This window comes from Chelmon rostratus, chromosome 14 (assembly GCF_017976325.1).
Source record: "Chelmon rostratus isolate fCheRos1 chromosome 14, fCheRos1.pri, whole genome shotgun sequence".
NCBI classification, from domain to species: domain Eukaryota; kingdom Metazoa; phylum Chordata; class Actinopteri; order Chaetodontiformes; family Chaetodontidae; genus Chelmon; species Chelmon rostratus.
The window spans coordinates 14,893,926-14,909,768 of NC_055671.1; the positions used below are offsets into that span (position 1 = coordinate 14,893,926).

The 15,843-nt window shown below is 43.0% G+C and overlaps 5 protein-coding genes across 5 annotated transcripts; 1 reads left to right on the forward strand and 4 right to left on the reverse strand.

Moving 5' to 3' along the window:
* Window positions 1-1,268: 1,268 nt before the first annotated feature.
* LOC121617659 (claudin-4-like) lies at window positions 1,269-3,207 on the reverse strand. The gene is made up of 3 exons (XM_041952859.1): window positions 3,073-3,207; window positions 2,474-2,716; window positions 1,269-1,954 (listed from the first exon to the last, which is right to left on the reverse strand). Exons 1-3 carry the CDS (start codon window positions 3,205-3,207, stop codon window positions 1,520-1,522), a joined length of 813 nt encoding a protein of 270 aa, XP_041808793.1. The 3' UTR covers window positions 1,269-1,519.
* Window positions 3,208-3,627: 420 nt separating this feature from the next.
* Window positions 3,628-8,113, reverse strand: LOC121617795 (claudin-like protein ZF-A89). The gene is made up of 2 exons (XM_041953029.1): window positions 7,636-8,113; window positions 3,628-4,935 (listed from the first exon to the last, which is right to left on the reverse strand). The coding sequence occupies exons 1-2, from the start codon at window positions 8,111-8,113 to the stop codon at window positions 4,361-4,363; spliced, it is 1,053 nt and encodes a 350-aa protein (XP_041808963.1). The 3' UTR covers window positions 3,628-4,360.
* Window positions 8,114-9,349: 1,236 nt separating this feature from the next.
* Window positions 9,350-9,985, forward strand: cldn29 (claudin 29). Its single transcript, XM_041951905.1, has one exon. The coding sequence runs from the start codon at window positions 9,353-9,355 to the stop codon at window positions 9,983-9,985; it is 633 nt and encodes a 210-aa protein (XP_041807839.1). The 5' UTR covers window positions 9,350-9,352.
* A 1,785-nt stretch (window positions 9,986-11,770) lies between these two features.
* Window positions 11,771-12,567, reverse strand: LOC121616972 (claudin-4-like). Its single transcript, XM_041951904.1, has one exon. The coding sequence runs from the start codon at window positions 12,513-12,515 to the stop codon at window positions 11,880-11,882; it is 636 nt and encodes a 211-aa protein (XP_041807838.1). The 5' UTR covers window positions 12,516-12,567; the 3' UTR covers window positions 11,771-11,879.
* A 1,109-nt stretch (window positions 12,568-13,676) lies between these two features.
* LOC121616970 (claudin-4-like) lies at window positions 13,677-14,865 on the reverse strand. Its single transcript, XM_041951903.1, has one exon. The coding sequence runs from the start codon at window positions 14,702-14,704 to the stop codon at window positions 14,060-14,062; it is 645 nt and encodes a 214-aa protein (XP_041807837.1). The 5' UTR covers window positions 14,705-14,865; the 3' UTR covers window positions 13,677-14,059.
* Between the last annotated feature and the right edge of the window lie 978 nt (window positions 14,866-15,843).

Here is a 15,843-nt window from a genome sequence, read left to right on the forward strand (position 1 = left end):
CTAGTATACTGTATGTAAACAATTTACACCAGAATAAGATAATATGATTAAGTAATGATATTCGGTGTTTGTCCATATTAATATATAAATGTGATATATGACATAATGTAATATTATAGTATAATATGGTATGGGATATAAAATACGGCATAAGGTGTAATGTAGTAATATAGTATAACATAATATATAGTATAATACAGCAATAGCACACAGTATATCAACTATAATGTGGTATAATATAGTATAGTATCACACTTAATAAATAATAAGTAAAGTTTAATATATAAGAAAATAATGTCTATAAATGAGTCCAACAGGGAGACAGTGGAGAGGGAGAGAGATGTGAATTCTGATAAGGCAATGTAAAATTAATGTAAAATTAATATGAAATCTAAATGTTTTTCAAACCTCTGAGACCATCCAGTTGTGATTTATTATTCATTAAACCTTTAAATAAAAATAGCTGCTTGAATCCCCAATTAACAAAGTTCCCCTTAAGAAATCAAAAGTCGTACATTATCACTGAAATATGTGACAGTCATTCACGGTGAATGCAAATGCACACACACTCTATTGTTTGTCAACGATCAAAAGGCTTGGAAATGTTGCCTTGAAAGAACACATCACCTCCAGAGGGACCACACTGCCCATCGATACTAGCAGCACCCAGAGTCTAACGATATGTAGTCGTCTGAATGCACACATGACCACATCCCTGCAGGTGAATTCCCTCTTGTCCTTCTCCCAGCAGAGGGAGGTCAACTCCATGCAGCACCACCTGTGTGATGTGGTCAGTGTTCATTGATGCTGAGTGCAGAGGAGATTTGATCAGGGATCTATCCTGAAGAAATGTCCTTGAACACACATTTGAAACATTTGCACTTTGCCAACATTGTGGCCATGAGCAAGGCTGACCTTCAGTCAGATGAGTCATTGTATTCAAGTTGCGTTTCTCGGAACAAGAAATGATATGAATACAGTTTTCTCCTCAGTCCTGCATATAAAGACAAGTCAATGCGGTGAACAGGAAATGAAAAGCAGCAGTTTTTATTATGCTAATTTTAAAAGGTCAAACTTTCAGGACTCAACACAGCAGAATAATATATTTGTCTTATGTATTTTGCTTTGCCCAGAAAAAACACATTTAACATGAAATCCTCAATCTGCAATTTACCTTCACAGCATTTATCGCAAAAATACCTTTAGAGGAAGAAAACAAATCAGATTCTACCAAAAGAGACTCAAAGTTTAATGACTGGTTCATCGCAAGCTAAAGAGTAGTGATAACAATGATATCAAACCTCACTGTTCTGAAAGAATCATTAGCATGTAAGTAGAAGCAATCAACAACCACAGTTAACATCGAAGTGATTCCTGCATTCAGTCACTCTCAGAACAATGATCCATGCAGATCCATCAATCCAGATTTAGGGCATACTGTAACTGTAACACCAGATTTGGCTTCATCCCCATTAATAAGATCTTCCCCTTGTCTGGTGTCACTGATCTGTTTTGAGGATTACAGTCCAAAGTCTCCTGGTAGATAACACAGGGAGTTATATTCATGCATCTCGGCTACGTGCTCTGCCATGCTACTTGGCCAATGACGATCAAACATCCTGGAGCTATTTGATCTCATGCCGTCAGACCTCGGAGTGGCCACGCGAGACGACACATCGCTGAATTGAGCTTTGTTGCTGGAGGGCATGTAGGAGTAGTGGGGAGGCTGGGATCGCTCCTTCTCCACACAGACGGAGCAGATCAGAGCTCCGCCGAGCAGGAGCAGCAGAGAGGCGGCCCAGCCTATGTAGATGGAGGAGCCCACCTCTCTCCTGAGGGCTGCGGTCACCAAGGGGTCATTGTAGATTGAGATGGTTGCTGCTGCTGACCAGCTGACTGAAACCAGGCACAGGATGCCAGCCAGGACACACAGAGCGCCACCCAGCAGAGACGCCTGGGAAAAAAAGGAGATCAGTGATTATAAATGAGTTCTATGTTTGTAAAATGATTGAGACCATAGTCAGAAATGTTCAAATCCCACACACTTTAATGTGGCATTCACACACACACACACACACACACACACACACACACACACACACACACACACACACACACTAAAAAGGTTTTACACACACTTTCCTGAGGCCTCAGACCATAAAACGAGCCTGTGTGGCCATTAGTTTGTGATAATTTGATGAATTCCAAACTTGTTTGGTCATATATAACACTCACGCCTTGAGGTGGCTCCTATATTTAACTTAATTTTGAGTTTGGAAGGATCATTTGGCAAATTCTCAACACTTTGATTATTATTCCTAAATTGTGCATATTCCTAACAGATATTACAAACAGCCTCAATAGCCCTCCATTTTCAATTTTTGTGTGGACAATTTTTGGATTAAAAACTGAAATTCCGTTCCCACAGTCTGTATCATTCCAGCATTTCCTTTCAGAGCCCAAACTTCAGCACCTTCTTTCTGGAGGAAGAGGTGGTCGGGGGGTCTATAGGGTCAGGTGGAGCGCCACTACAGTTGGCCACACCTCCTCCGTGGAGGGCGACAATGAAGCCCAGGATGCCGGCGAGGATGGAGAGCAACGTGAGGGCACGTCCAGCCTGGATGTCGGCTGTTGTAGTGGTGGATGTTGTGTGTCTCTTGCACTGCATCTGTCCTGTGGCCTGAATGACGCAGTTTAACCAAAGACCATCCCACACCTAATACAGAGACAGAGTGGAGACTTAAAATGCTGGCTAGGATCTTAAGGTTTGATGTCAGTGAGGTGGTCCATTATCCCTGAATTCCTGTTTTTGCTGATCAAACAGAGGAAACTGACCATTTCAGTGAAATACATCATCATGCTGTGACAAATTTACATCAACTATCATGCCATGTACAATGCTCTTCACACTTTCACCCTGACCCTCCATGCTTTGCTGATTCTTAACCCCTCATTTCATATCATTTTTATGTAATTTCCAGCAGTCTGTGCTGCTAAATTGTTAAATGGATAGATAACAAATGTTAACTTGCAGTACCTGAAATGCATTTCTCTATGATGTCATCAACTTACCGATTGTGCAGTCACAATATTTGATCCCACAAAAGATGTCTCACGCCACATTGGCAGTCCACATGCCAAACACACTCCAAAAACGCCCATCAGAACCAGTGCCAGGCCCCCGATCTGCCTGCCCTGGCCCCCCATTTAAAAACACGCAGCAGAACGCTAAAACCAGAGCTATAAAAAAGCTAATTCACCACAAATGTCCACTGTAACTCCAGAAAAATCTTAATAATCTAATCTGTAAAAGTTCTTGGCAGGTTTTCAGAGGAGAAAATGGTTCTTTTTTCTTGTCTCTGTCGAAATAGAGAGTAAATTCCTCTCGTCGGCTGTAACATTTTGCTGTTATGTTAAAAAGTCATATGACCCAAAGATCAACAGAGATGTGCAAACGTGGCCCAGAGACAAGCAGCTTGTGAGATGTCTGTAAATATATGCAGAAACAGCTCTGAGCTAGAACAAATCAAGTTTTTCAGGCTTTCATACACAATGGAGTGGCTGATGTAGAGCACAGAATAATAGTGTGCGAGACAAAAAATGCACAACTTCTGTACAAAAGTACAAATATACAAGGTGAATTTATTGGCATGTTAAGACACAAAGACACAAACACTCATACAGTAGTTTCCTCCACTTGACATGGCTAAGCATGGCCTACAACTGAGCAGCTCAGCAGTCAATACTGAAGAACACAGACAGGTTAGTTGTTTCCAGTACGATTCAACTTTCACAACTCTCATGTGCGTAATAATGAAGAGCAACAATAATGTTTTTCTCAACTGACTTCTTTGCCTTATTATGGTTATGCAAACAAAGAGAAGTTTCCTTACCACACCAGCAGTTAAAAAAATACTATTTAAGATGTGATTTTGACACCAGGGGTCTTTAAAGGTCTTAAAAACTGGCTATTCATGCAGCATTCACAATTTGTGCCACATAAAGTAATAAAACACTAAACTCACTAAACAACTTTTTGCAGTTAACATCCAGTAATATCACATTACCTCAAATAGACATCATTTTGAAATTCTTCATTTTAAAAACAACCATAAACACTAGATGCCCTGGTTGTGCAATTTACCATTCACACTTCAGTTCAATTCACACACAGATTTGAGCTGATTTCTTGTAAAATGTCAGTATAGTGCAATTATCTAAGCTTTAAAAAGGAGCTTTAAACAAAGACTGAAACAAAGAAAGTTAATCACAGTAAACACATTTCTGTATATTTTCAACTACAGTTGGTTTTTGATGGACAGCATCCTGCACTCTACTCCTCGCTCTCTTGTTCTTGTCCTCAGCATCTGTAGGTGCTACACAAAACCCCTCCTCCAATGATGAGCAGAGCTCCGGACGCCCAGCCCACATATATGGAAGCCCCGAGCTCCCCCCGTCTCTCTTCGGTGGGCAGGGGGTTGTAGAAACCTGTGATGATGATGCTGGCCGACCAGCTGACAGGAATAATACACAGCAGCCCTGCCAATATAAACACCACAGCTCCAGCCAGGCCAACGTTAGCTTTTGTCAGCCAGTTGTCATGGTAGAAGTTGGTGCAGCGGGCCCCGACCACAGAGAGGCCGATGGCCACCACGCTGACGCCGATGGAGACACAGATCAGAGCCCTGGAAGCCTGCAGTTCTTGTGGCAAAGCCAGAATGGAGTCGTAGGCCTTACACTGCAAATGACCCGTGCTCTGGATCACGCAGTTCATCCACAAACCCTCCCAGAAGACCTGAGCTGTTACGATGCTTGCTCCAACGAAGGCTGTCACCTTCCACATGGGCAGTCCGCAGATAAGGATGGTGCCAAGAAATCCGATGATTGCCAAACACATACCAACCAGCTGAGTCTGCATTTTGCCAAAAAAAAAAAAAAGCAAATCCAGGGCAGGTATTTAAGTTTGCCACACAGTCAAAGACAGCAACAAAGTCTACCTTCAGCTGATGATCATTTTCAGCAGAAGCATTCGCTCGGCTGTAAACAGCGCCGGCTGAATGGTTTTTGCACTTGCAGGTGTGTGAAGGAGAGCAGCAGGGAGGGGACTCTGCTAGTTTGTAGATCAGGTTTCCTGCTTGTCCTGATTCCTGCTCACTATGAATAAGTAGGAGGAGCGACAGTGTGTGAAAAACTGCTTTGTGACCCAAAACAAAAGGTTTTGGTTTACAGATTTTAAATTGATTGACGCAGTAACCATTAGAATACATATGACACACATATATGCCTCTCTTCTGCATATAGAAGAATCTTTTGAAAAGTGACATGACATGCTACACAAATTCATGAACTGTCAAACAGTTTCTAACCTTTACAGAGGTTGGGGAGAAGAAACACACACTGCTGCATGCAACCTATTGCAGCAAGCAATATTTACAGAAATGTGTTGTAGGTTAATCACATCTACAATCTACATCTAAGCTGCTATAACAATCCTTGTGAATACTGCAGTGACATGTTTAACCACTTGTGAAATTTGCCTTCTTGTTAAGAGTAAAAGGAGTAGATGGAGACCGCTCATGTTCAGCAGCCAGTTAGCTTAGCAAGACTGAAAAAAGAGGGATTAGAGCTAGATCTGTCTAAATGTAGCAAATTTACTTCAGACCTATTTAATTTTCTATGTTTGTTTACTCCTTACAAAATGACTTATACTTTGTGGATATCTTCCTGTGAAACATGTTACCACTGGGCCCAGCCAGCTAGCTGTTTTCAGATGGCTCACTTTGTCCCAATGTTTGTGCTAAGCTAAGCTAACTGGCCGCTGGATGTAGCTTCATATATATGAGACAGAAAAGAGCGGTATTGATGCCATTATCTAACCTAGTAAAAATACCTGCTGCTGCAAAGGTGCATCAGCCCTCAATCGCGTGAGTGCAACTCATGGTTGCAACTCTTCACTCATGTATCCAGGATGAACAAATTAACCTGTCATTAAAGAACAATTACTGAAAAAAATTAGAATTACAGTCAACTCAAACATTTTTAGTGTGAATTAGTCCTGAAGTGGTTTGATAGTGTTATTTAAAGTTGCTGAAGCATTTAGGAACAGTTAACCATAAATGTTTTGTCAGGATGTACTGTTCATTTCTTTTAGCTTGTACAACAATTTTCACTTCCCCGCCACTGTATTTTTGCTTTGTAAGCAAGTTGCCTGTCAAAACACTGCCAACATTTTTGAAATAAGCTGTGCAAAGATGCCTTTTCCAAGAAAGACTGACAAAAAAGTTCAGGTGTAAAGTAAATGGCCAAATTGAATCCCAGCTGCTTCGGTTTCAGTTAGTGTTGGAATTCACTTACATTTATGTAGTGCACTAATTTACCCTCTCACCTTTTAGTTCAGGCATGTCCAAACCATTCCATAGAGCAGGCATGTCCAAACTATTCCATAAAGGGCCGTGTGGCTGCAGGTTTTCGTTCCAACCAAGGAGGAGCACACCAGGCCAACCAATCAACATCAAGGGATCCCTTAGTTATCAGCTGAAGACTGAGATCATCTGATTAATTGATTCCAGCCTGGTGTGCTCCTCCTTGGTTGGAACGAAAACCTGCAGCCACACGGCCCTTTATGAAATAGTTTGGACATGGCTGCCATAGAGGGTCTTGTGGCTGCAGGTTCTCATTCCCACCAAGGAGGAGCACACCAGGCTCCACTCATTTAATCAGCTGATTAACATGACCCTTTGACTGGTTGGAGCGAAAACCTACAGCCACATGGCCCTTTGACTAGTTTGGCCATGCCTGATTTAGTTGAATGTCGGTTGTTCTTTACAGTTGTCCAATATTTGAAATTGAACATGGAACAAAAGATCCCATAATGACAATTCAGATGCAAAAGTGTGATTTTTAAATGTAATTCAGTCAAATTGATTCTTTCCAAAATATTTACTGCTCACTTGAGTAAAGAGTGTTTCAGACACTATGTTTAAGTGTCTCAGACCTGTGGTGCTGAAGTTGCAACCACTTGTGTAAGTCAAAACTCTGCATAACATTTTTTGAAGACCTTTGCAAGTAGCATCACCCACCACTGAGGCCCTTATCAAGATCAGCGCTGGTCTCGAAGTGACTTCCTGAAATGATTCAGCCTAAATGAGCTACAAATAGTGCCGGATGTTGGCAGTTTTAAGAGTTTGATGAAACGCTAACCCATAGAACCAAGAAAACCAGATGAGCCTGCCACTGTCGAATTCAGCCAAGTAAGGCTTTAAGACCCAACCAGCATCACAAAACCTGTCTTCATTAACAAAAAACATGCATCCACCACACAAAGAACATAGTGATCACATAGAAGTTTAATTTATTAAAATCAGTTAAAAAATGGCTGTGATATCATACAGTTAAAACTATAAAAACATGGTTTTGAAGAGTTCAGTGCAGTTTTCTGGAGTCAGACAAGTATGCAGACTCAGACTACTTGCAGGCATTTTCAAACATAGGCTCCTCCACTGGCTGCTGAGCGTGGGGCAGAATATTTGACCGAGTATCTGCTGTCCTTACGCTGCTGACACTGACAGCAGAGGAGTGCCCCTCCGATGAGCAGAAGTCCTGCTGATCCCCAGCCGATGAACAGCGACGCTCCGAGCTCCCTCCTCTGTGCGTCAATCATAATGGGGTTGTAGAAGTTCCTGATGACCTCGTTCGCAGACCAGGATACAGGGATCAGGCACAGGATGCCGCCGACAATGAAGAACACTCCCGCAGCGATGGCCACCTTGCTCTTGGCCACCTCATCTTCAATGCAGTTAGTGCACTTACCCCCTGCGACGGCAAGCAGGATGCCCATGAGGACGACCAGGATGGAGATCACAACCAGGGCCCGGGCCGCCTGCAGGTCACGGGGCAGAGCCAGCATGGAGTCGTAGACCTTGCACTGCATCTGTCCAGTGCTCTGCTTCACACAGTTCATCCACAGTCCTTCCCAGAAGATCTGTGCTGTCACGATGTTGTTCCCAATGAAAGCAGAGACCTTCCACATGGGCAGGGCGCAGATGATGATGTCTCCCAGAAAGCCAATGGAGGCCAGAAAGATGCCCAGGACCTGGAGACCTGCAGAAGCCATATTTGCCTCACGTTGAGCAGAAACTGTGTGAGGAGTCAGCTGCACCAGCAATGAAATACAGAGATTTCTTTCTCACCTGCAGCTTTTATACCCACATGGGCAGTGGTTTCTCCTGATTGGTTGTTCCAAAGTGCTCAAACTGAAAACACCTGTGGTAATTAAGATGAGGAGATGGCAAATGCCCACTGTTGTTGCTGTTTTCTCTCTTGACTTGTGCCATTTGAAAACTGAAAATAAAGTATATTTAAAATGTGGTGAAATGTCTCAGGTTTCCTCATGTGGCTTGTGTAAGTGCATGACTTTTTTTCCAAGTGAATTAACTCATATATATAAGTCTCACTTCATCTGAACCATAGGGAGACATGGAAGGATATAATTTCACCTTTATTTTTACCACCAAGGTGCAACATCCTGCATTAAGAAATAACACTTAAACATTTTGCCATTTTTCATTTTGAAGTCTCTATAAAGTCCATAAATATGAGCTTTTATTGGAGACTTGTTCACCACCTTAGTTCATGTTCTGAGTGATTCCACCTGTGCAGATAGGTCAGTGAGCCTCTGCTGATTGGTTGGGTTTGCTTGTTGTCACTCTTGTTGTACATTTATACATAAAATGAACAACAGAGATGCATCAAAACATAAATAGGAGTAAAAATGTGTAGGAAATTTGAAGAGATATTCCTTGGAGAGCAAATATTAGCTGATATTAGAACTTAAAATCCTTATAGGAACAGATCATATATATGTAAATATTTTAACAAATAAAAATAGCGTTTTAGTAATGAAAAAAAACATACCTTTTTTCATGTAATGTAGATATGTGGATATATTTAAACCAAATGAGTTTTTCTTTTTTTACTGGCTGAGCTTCTTAGTCTTTCAGTCATCAGTTTTATTCAAAGACAAAGATCTACAGTATATTCTTAAAGTTTCATTTCAACTTCACAGTGTCATTCACTGCAGCAAACTTTTCACTGAAGCACACTGTGTAAGCTTCTTTTCTTTCTCTGAGGCAGCAGAGGGCCTCTTTGTACGAGAGAAAGACCTCTGAACTCAAAGGCACCATGATGGATGTTTATATCTGAGCAATGAAGCCAAAGCCCACCCAGAGGAGGGGGCTACTCGGGGGCATCTGCGGGTCATATAAAACTTCCCCACAGTGGGAGAGCTTTTAGCTGGGATCCTGGTTAAGTGCTGAGACAGAGCAAGAAAGTGAAGGAGCACCAGCAAACAGCGATGGCATCTTTAGGGCTGCAGATTCTGGGAGTTGGGCTGGCGGTGCTCGGGTGGATTGGAAACATACTGATCTGCATGCTGCCCCTGTGGAAGGTGTCTGCTTTCATTGGGAACAACATCGTGGTGGCTCAGACCATCTGGGAAGGACTGTGGATGACCTGCGTGGTGCAGAGCACGGGCCAGATGCAGTGCAAGGTCTACGACTCCCTGCTTGCCCTGCCCCCGGACCTCCAGGCGGCTCGGGCCATGGTTGTCATCGCCATCCTGTTCTCGCTGTTCGGCCTGCTGCTCTCTGTGGTTGGAGGGAAATGCACCACCTGCATTGGGGACAAAGTAGCAAAAGCCAGAGTGGCCATCTCTGCCGGCGTTTTCTTCCTACTGAGTGGGGCTCTTTGTCTGGTGACCGTGTCTCTGCCTGCTAACACGATCATCAAGGACTTCTACAACCCCATGGTTCCTGACGCCCAGAGGAGGGAGCTGGGTGCGTGTTTGTACATGGGCTGGGGAGCATCAGGACTACTGCTGATCGGCGGCGCTCTGCTCTGCTGTCAGTGCCCGTCAGGAGGAGACCGCTATAGTGGAGCAAAGTACTCCGCGCCTAAATCCACAACACCTGGGAAGGAATTTGTTTGAGCTGCTGCATGACAGGAGAAGCATGCGTCTGACTTTACATACAGTTCAAACCTGTTTCTTATCAAGTCGTGATTTGCATTGTGGCTAACTTTTTTTTAACTAACACACAGTGGCCTTTTGTTACTGAAACATACAAGAGACCCTAAGGTATGTGCCATTAGGATTGCAGTGTGATTAATATCTTTTGACATTGTTTTGTGTTATATTTTCAGTGTTAATTCAGCCTGGCTGAGACTCTCCTGATGTTTTGCAACATGAGCACTTCATAAAGTCTATGATGTACTCATCATGTGAGATTTATTGTTCATTTTGTTTGTCATTCAGACAATAAACAGTATTTTTTGTCAACAACATCTTTATATGCCTGATTTGGTGGAACATAAAGTATATTACATTACATTTCTTTGTTTGTGTACAATTATGAGATACGTCCCTTGCGAGTTGTTATTCTATGCAACACTTCAGAGGGACAGAGGGAGATATTGCACTTTTTACTTATTTCTTATCTGACTGCAAATGTTAACTAGTAAAGATTAAGATGACCAGCTTATTAAAATGATGCATTTTTAGAAACAGTAGGGTCTAGGAGTAGAGGATGCTGTGCAGATTATGAAGCCACGTCAGGCAAATTTGTGATTTATTGGGCTATATCAAATAATCACTTCACTTGATTGTATGAAATAGGCCAATTTAGCTCCACCTCGACCAGCTAAAACATGAAAATGTTGCTTTCACATTCACACACCAGTAAGAATATTTAACCATTGACGGCTGCCATTTTGCATGAATACTTTTACAGTACATTTGATAATTTAAGTATACATTGTTCACAATAAATCTGTACTTTTAACTAATTAAGTGCTTGTTTACTTTTACCTTGTTTCACTGTTGGTTCTACATAAGTAAGAGATCTGAATAATTCTTCCACCACAGGCCCGCCCTCATCTAGGCGGTCAAAATGGAAACAGACACAAGTGAAAAATTACAGGGACGTATTGTTTTTCTTGTCAGACTGGTTTCAATTGAAAATGTCTGTAAACAAAAAGAAAACCATTAAAGAGGGTTAGTATATATCAACCTGACAAGACTTGGCAGATGTGCTCTCATTGGGCAAAGTGTAAATATCCATGCTTTGGAGATATAAAACAGTCACTTAGCAACATGAATCCAAGCATACACAGAGCACCGTTGTCTCTGGTAGTGACGTCCATTTTACTGAAGACAGAAACTGTAAATTACCATGTTAACATAAGGGCATCCGATTACAGCATGGCAAACATCTCAAACAGATACAGTAAATTCCCAGGAGCCTACTCCCCTGAATTCCTGAAAGCCTTATCACGAGCGGTTATTGAGAAGTTCAGTTTCAGTTCTACTACAGTTCTACTGTGTCTGCAGGTGTGCAGTGAACACGAGACAGGAAGACATCGGGACAAACAAAGAAGCTTTATTTCTGACATTTGAAAGACAACTGAAAGTCCAGGAGGGAACATCATATCATTAGACACTTGAATTAAAAATAAAAATTCACAGCTGTTTTCAAGGGCACATTGTCCAATATGAAAAGGAGTTTTTGAGAAGTCTGCAATCAAGCAAATTGTTTGGTTTTCACAACTGTATTCAGATGCATTGGATCACTCCAATCAGTCTCAATGTGAATGACACAACTCCTTCTAGTAGATCTTTTGTTCTTAATAATAAAAAAAAAATGTTTCAGAGAAATGTACAGTAAATGGACAATATACTTCATTGTGCTGTTTTTTTATTACTTCAATGATTCAAATTGTGTGTTTAAAAGGTAACTTTGTCAGCAGCAACGTTTTAAGAACCTTAACAAACAGATCCTGTTGTGCAACTTCTTGGTACAACTTTGCTACACTTCCAGCCCAAACACTCACACATAGTCCACATTTGAAGACCCGGTTCTTGCAGGGGCGAACTTGGCAGGTATGTAGGGTCTGCTGTCTTTCGGGGGGCAGTTGTTGCAGAGCAGGCCTCCTCCCAGCAGCAGCAGCCCAGTGGACCCCCAGCCGATGTAAAGGGCAGCCCCGAGCTCCCTCCTCTGAGCCGCGACCACCAGGGGGTTATAAAAGTCCCTGATCACTGCATGAGCTGACCACGACACTGGGATCATGATCAGCAGGGCGGCTATTATGAAGATCACTCCGGACACGATGCAGGCTTTGGCTTTGGCCACTTCATCCTCCATGCAGTTTGTGCACTTCCCTCCAACCACAGCCATGAGGACGCCGAACACTCCAACTATTACTGAGATGACCACCATGGCCCTGGCGGCCTGCAAGTCTTGAGGCAGAGCCAGCATGGAGTCGTACACTTTACACTGCATCTGGCCGGTGCTCTGGACCACGCAGTTCATCCACAAGCCCTCCCAGATCACCTGGGCAGTGACGATGTTCGCCCCGACAAAAGCGGTGACCCTCCACATGGGCATAGCGCAGGTGATGATGGTGCCCAGCCAGCCGATGAAGGCCAGCAGCACACCTATGATCTGGAGGCCCTGAGAAGCCATGCTTACGCCACTGCAGCCTGGACTCAACTTCTTCCAGAAGACAGAAACGGTCACCCTGATGGAAATGTTCACGTCTTGCAGATGATTAGACTCACAATCCACTCCACTCTCACTCCACAGTGAGGAAGTGTTCGCTGTGCTCTGATGCTCTGAGGTCCCGCTGTGAGAAGAAACCTGCCTCCCATTGTGGTTCTGACTTTCAGGGTGGGGTTTCTGTGCTCCCACACAAAAGGGGAAAGCTGAGACCTAATATCCACAATCCTTGTTCTCTCCCCTTTCTGCTCATTGTTCCCACACATACAAGCTTTGTTACCTCAAGCAAGGCTTCAAGACGGTGAACAATGGCTCCAGATACCACCTGTGTTTACACACACACACACACACACACAGAGAGAGAGAGAGAGAGACCCACAGACCCACTCACACAGGTCAAGCCTTGAGCAAACACAAACTTCAGAGTTTGGGTCAATGTATTCAACTAAAAACAGAGCAGGAAGTGGATTTTTCTGAAAGAAAAAAAAGTTTATAAAACTCCCTTGATGCAATCTTCATTCAAACAAAAAAGAATTAACCCTTGAATAGCTTCTTTCATTTAAAGTGCAATTAAAACGGACCATCCTGACTCTCTCCGGTACACTGTGTTGTATTAACACCAGGTTTGCACTTTCAGTTAAAGGACTTTAATCATTGTAAAAGACAGCAAACGATTAAAACAAAGGGATATGAATATTTCCTGGCACTTTAATATTTACTCCCTGAACAAATGAGAAATTGGTCCTGTGAGTCCATATAAAGTGCAAATACCTTTGCCTGTAGGCTCACAGTTTGAACAAAGACCAGTTTTCAGGCGTCATGGCTCTTTTTTTCTGCCACACCTAAACCTGATCGACAGGAAAGCGAGACAATAGATGCGTCTCTAATGCTGTCAAGTTTTTTCGTCCTTTAAAAAAATGGTCCCTGTTTTTGGTTGTAATGCTGGGGTGAATAGACATGTATGCACCACTTAATGTGCAAAAAATTATAATTAATATTAGAAACAGTGAATACAATAACACTTAAGAATTTGATTAATTTGTTTTTTTTTTCATTTGAAGACTGCAGAGAAGAAAACAGCTGCAGTGTGAATGCATGTAAAAATAAAAGGCAGGCACAAGTCATCTGTGGTTTGTTAAGAAAATATTTATTTACAGTGTAACTGGCACATCAATGAATCTCAAACATATGGTTCATAACAACAACCCACACACGGAATTTTCAAAATAAGACTGAGATCACAGAACATTTATCCTACGAAGAAAAGACTTGCAAATGACTAATATTCATATAAACAGCCAAAAATATACACATAACTGCATATAAAATGGATGCATTTCTTCTTTGGGTGTGGTTCCTTTCTCGCTATTTATTTCCTTCAACTGCTCTGAAGAGGAGTAAACCTCAACAATGCCTTTTGAAACATCCACACTCACAACCCAGTGGCACCTGTTCATCTGTCCCAGTAAACGTTGCTTTATGGAAGCTATTTACTCATTCGTAGATCTGTTTCAGACATAGTCTTTCCCGGATGCTGGTGCTGACGCCTCAGATCTGGCAGCTTTGTACCTTGCAGTGTAGGAGCCCTCGTCTTTAGGGGGGCAGTTGCAGCAGAGCATCCCCCCTCCGATCAGCATCAAAGCGGCTGCCCCCCAACCGATGTAGAGCGAAGCACCCAGCTCTCTCTTCTGGGCGTTGACCATCAGCGGGTTGTAGAAGTCTCGAATGATGGAGTGGGCCGTCCAGCAGACAGGGATGAGGCAGAGGACCCCAGCTATGATGAACATAACTCCAGATGCAATGCCCACCTTGGTCTTGGACGATGGATCCTCCACACAGTTGGTGCACTGCCCCCCAGCTACAGAGAGCAAGATAGCCATGACGCCCACTATGATGGCGATGATGGTCAGGGCCCGGGCAGCCTGGAGGTCAGAGCTGAGGGCCAGCATTGAGTCGTAGACCTTACACTGCATTTGGCCGGTGCTCTGGACCACACAGCTCATCCAAATTCCCTCCCAGGAGGTCTGCGAGGTGACAATGTTGCTGCCGATGAAAGCAGTGACCCGCCACATGGGAAGGGCGCACACGATGATGGTGCCAATCCAGCCCAGGATCCCCAGAGCTGCGCCCAGCATTTGTAGCCCAGCAGACACCATCGTGGACAACGGATTTGGTCTTCAAATGAAACTTTTTCCTCTTTTTCAGTCGTGACTTGAAAGATCTCTCTGTACACAGTAATTTCTCCCTTGCAGTGACGTAAGCTGGTGGTTGTTTGCCTCCGTCTATGATGGAGGCAGGTCCTCTGTTCAACAGGCGAGCTCAGTGAATGGGAGTGGATTCAGAGGACAGCAGGTACATATGATTTCCTCTCTGAAAGAGGAGGGGCCATGGAGGAAAACAGCTCACAGTCATCAGTCCCTGCTCTTCAGGTCCAGCCCCAAAGAGCACAAGCCCATAACCTGTTTACCCTCCCCCAACCATCCATCTAACAAAAGAACAACATGTGAAACTGCTTTGCATGCAGCAGAACATGCATCATTAAACACACAATTTTAACACAATATCAGCATATTATTTAAGAAAAGCTGATGGTAACAGAAAGGTTTTTTTTGTTGTTGTTGTTCATCTCCCCTCTTCAGTCCCCCTCCCCCATAGTTTCACCTGAAGCCACAGGAGGGAGGAGTCGCGTCCTGAGTGAGAGATGACTCAGTCTGTTTGAATGACATTACTTCTGACAAAAACTTCAGACTGACCAAATATTGTCTCGTTCTTAATTCTCAGACGCTCAAAGACCAGACACACTCAAGGCAACAAAAGCACTTTGATTAAAGTTAGGTAGGAATTGTGTTTTCAGTTAAAGGTGTAATGTGTAAGAATTGGCCACTCTTCTCCAAACCAATAGGGGGCAGCATGTCACCAAAGTAGCCACTAACTGCTGCTCACTCTACTCTTTGCTCTAGCTACATTTGGTTGTAGCTACAAGCTGCCATTAGCCAGTTAGCTCAGTTAGCTGTGCAGCTGGAAGTCCTATTAGCTGACTGGAGTCTAAGACAGCTTGTGAAAAGTACCAAACGCACATACAGCTCATACTATCAAACTATCTCCCCCTGAGGCAGAAAGCGGTATTACAAGACAGAGTGGGCGACAGCTAGCTGTTTAGCATGCTAAACTTCAGTAGTTATCCCTGCAACACAATAAACATAGAGGTCTCTAACATACGTCAGAACTGTAACTTCATTTTCTATCGATAATGTTTTAAACTAAAATTCTGACCATATTTTACAAATTGTACCTT

Bases quoted from the DNA above. Each gene is read 5' to 3' on its own strand.
- LOC121617659 (XM_041952859.1), bottom strand. From the start codon at position 3,207: ATGGGGGGCCAGGGCAGGCAGATCGGGGGCCTGGCACTGGTTCTGATG. The intron at 2,717-3,072 runs GTAAGTTGATGA...TCTCTGTATTAG, and splicing joins ATATTGTGACTGCACAATCG to GTGTGGGATGGTCTTTGGTT. The intron at 1,955-2,473 runs GTGCTGAAGTTT...TTTTTTTCCCAG, and splicing joins CCTCTTCCTCCAGAAAGAAG to GCGTCTCTGCTGGGTGGCGC.
- LOC121617795 (XM_041953029.1), bottom strand. From the start codon at position 8,113: ATGGCTTCTGCAGGTCTCCAGGTCCTGGGCATCTTTCTGGCCTCCATT. The intron at 4,936-7,635 runs TCGGAGCGTCGC...TGGATTTGCTTT, and splicing joins TGACGCACAGAGGAGGGAGC to TTTTTTTTTTTGGCAAAATG.
- cldn29 (XM_041951905.1), top strand. From the start codon at position 9,353: ATGGCATCTTTAGGGCTGCAGATTCTGGGAGTTGGGCTGGCGGTGCTC.
- LOC121616972 (XM_041951904.1), bottom strand. From the start codon at position 12,515: ATGGCTTCTCAGGGCCTCCAGATCATAGGTGTGCTGCTGGCCTTCATC.
- LOC121616970 (XM_041951903.1), bottom strand. From the start codon at position 14,704: ATGGTGTCTGCTGGGCTACAAATGCTGGGCGCAGCTCTGGGGATCCTG.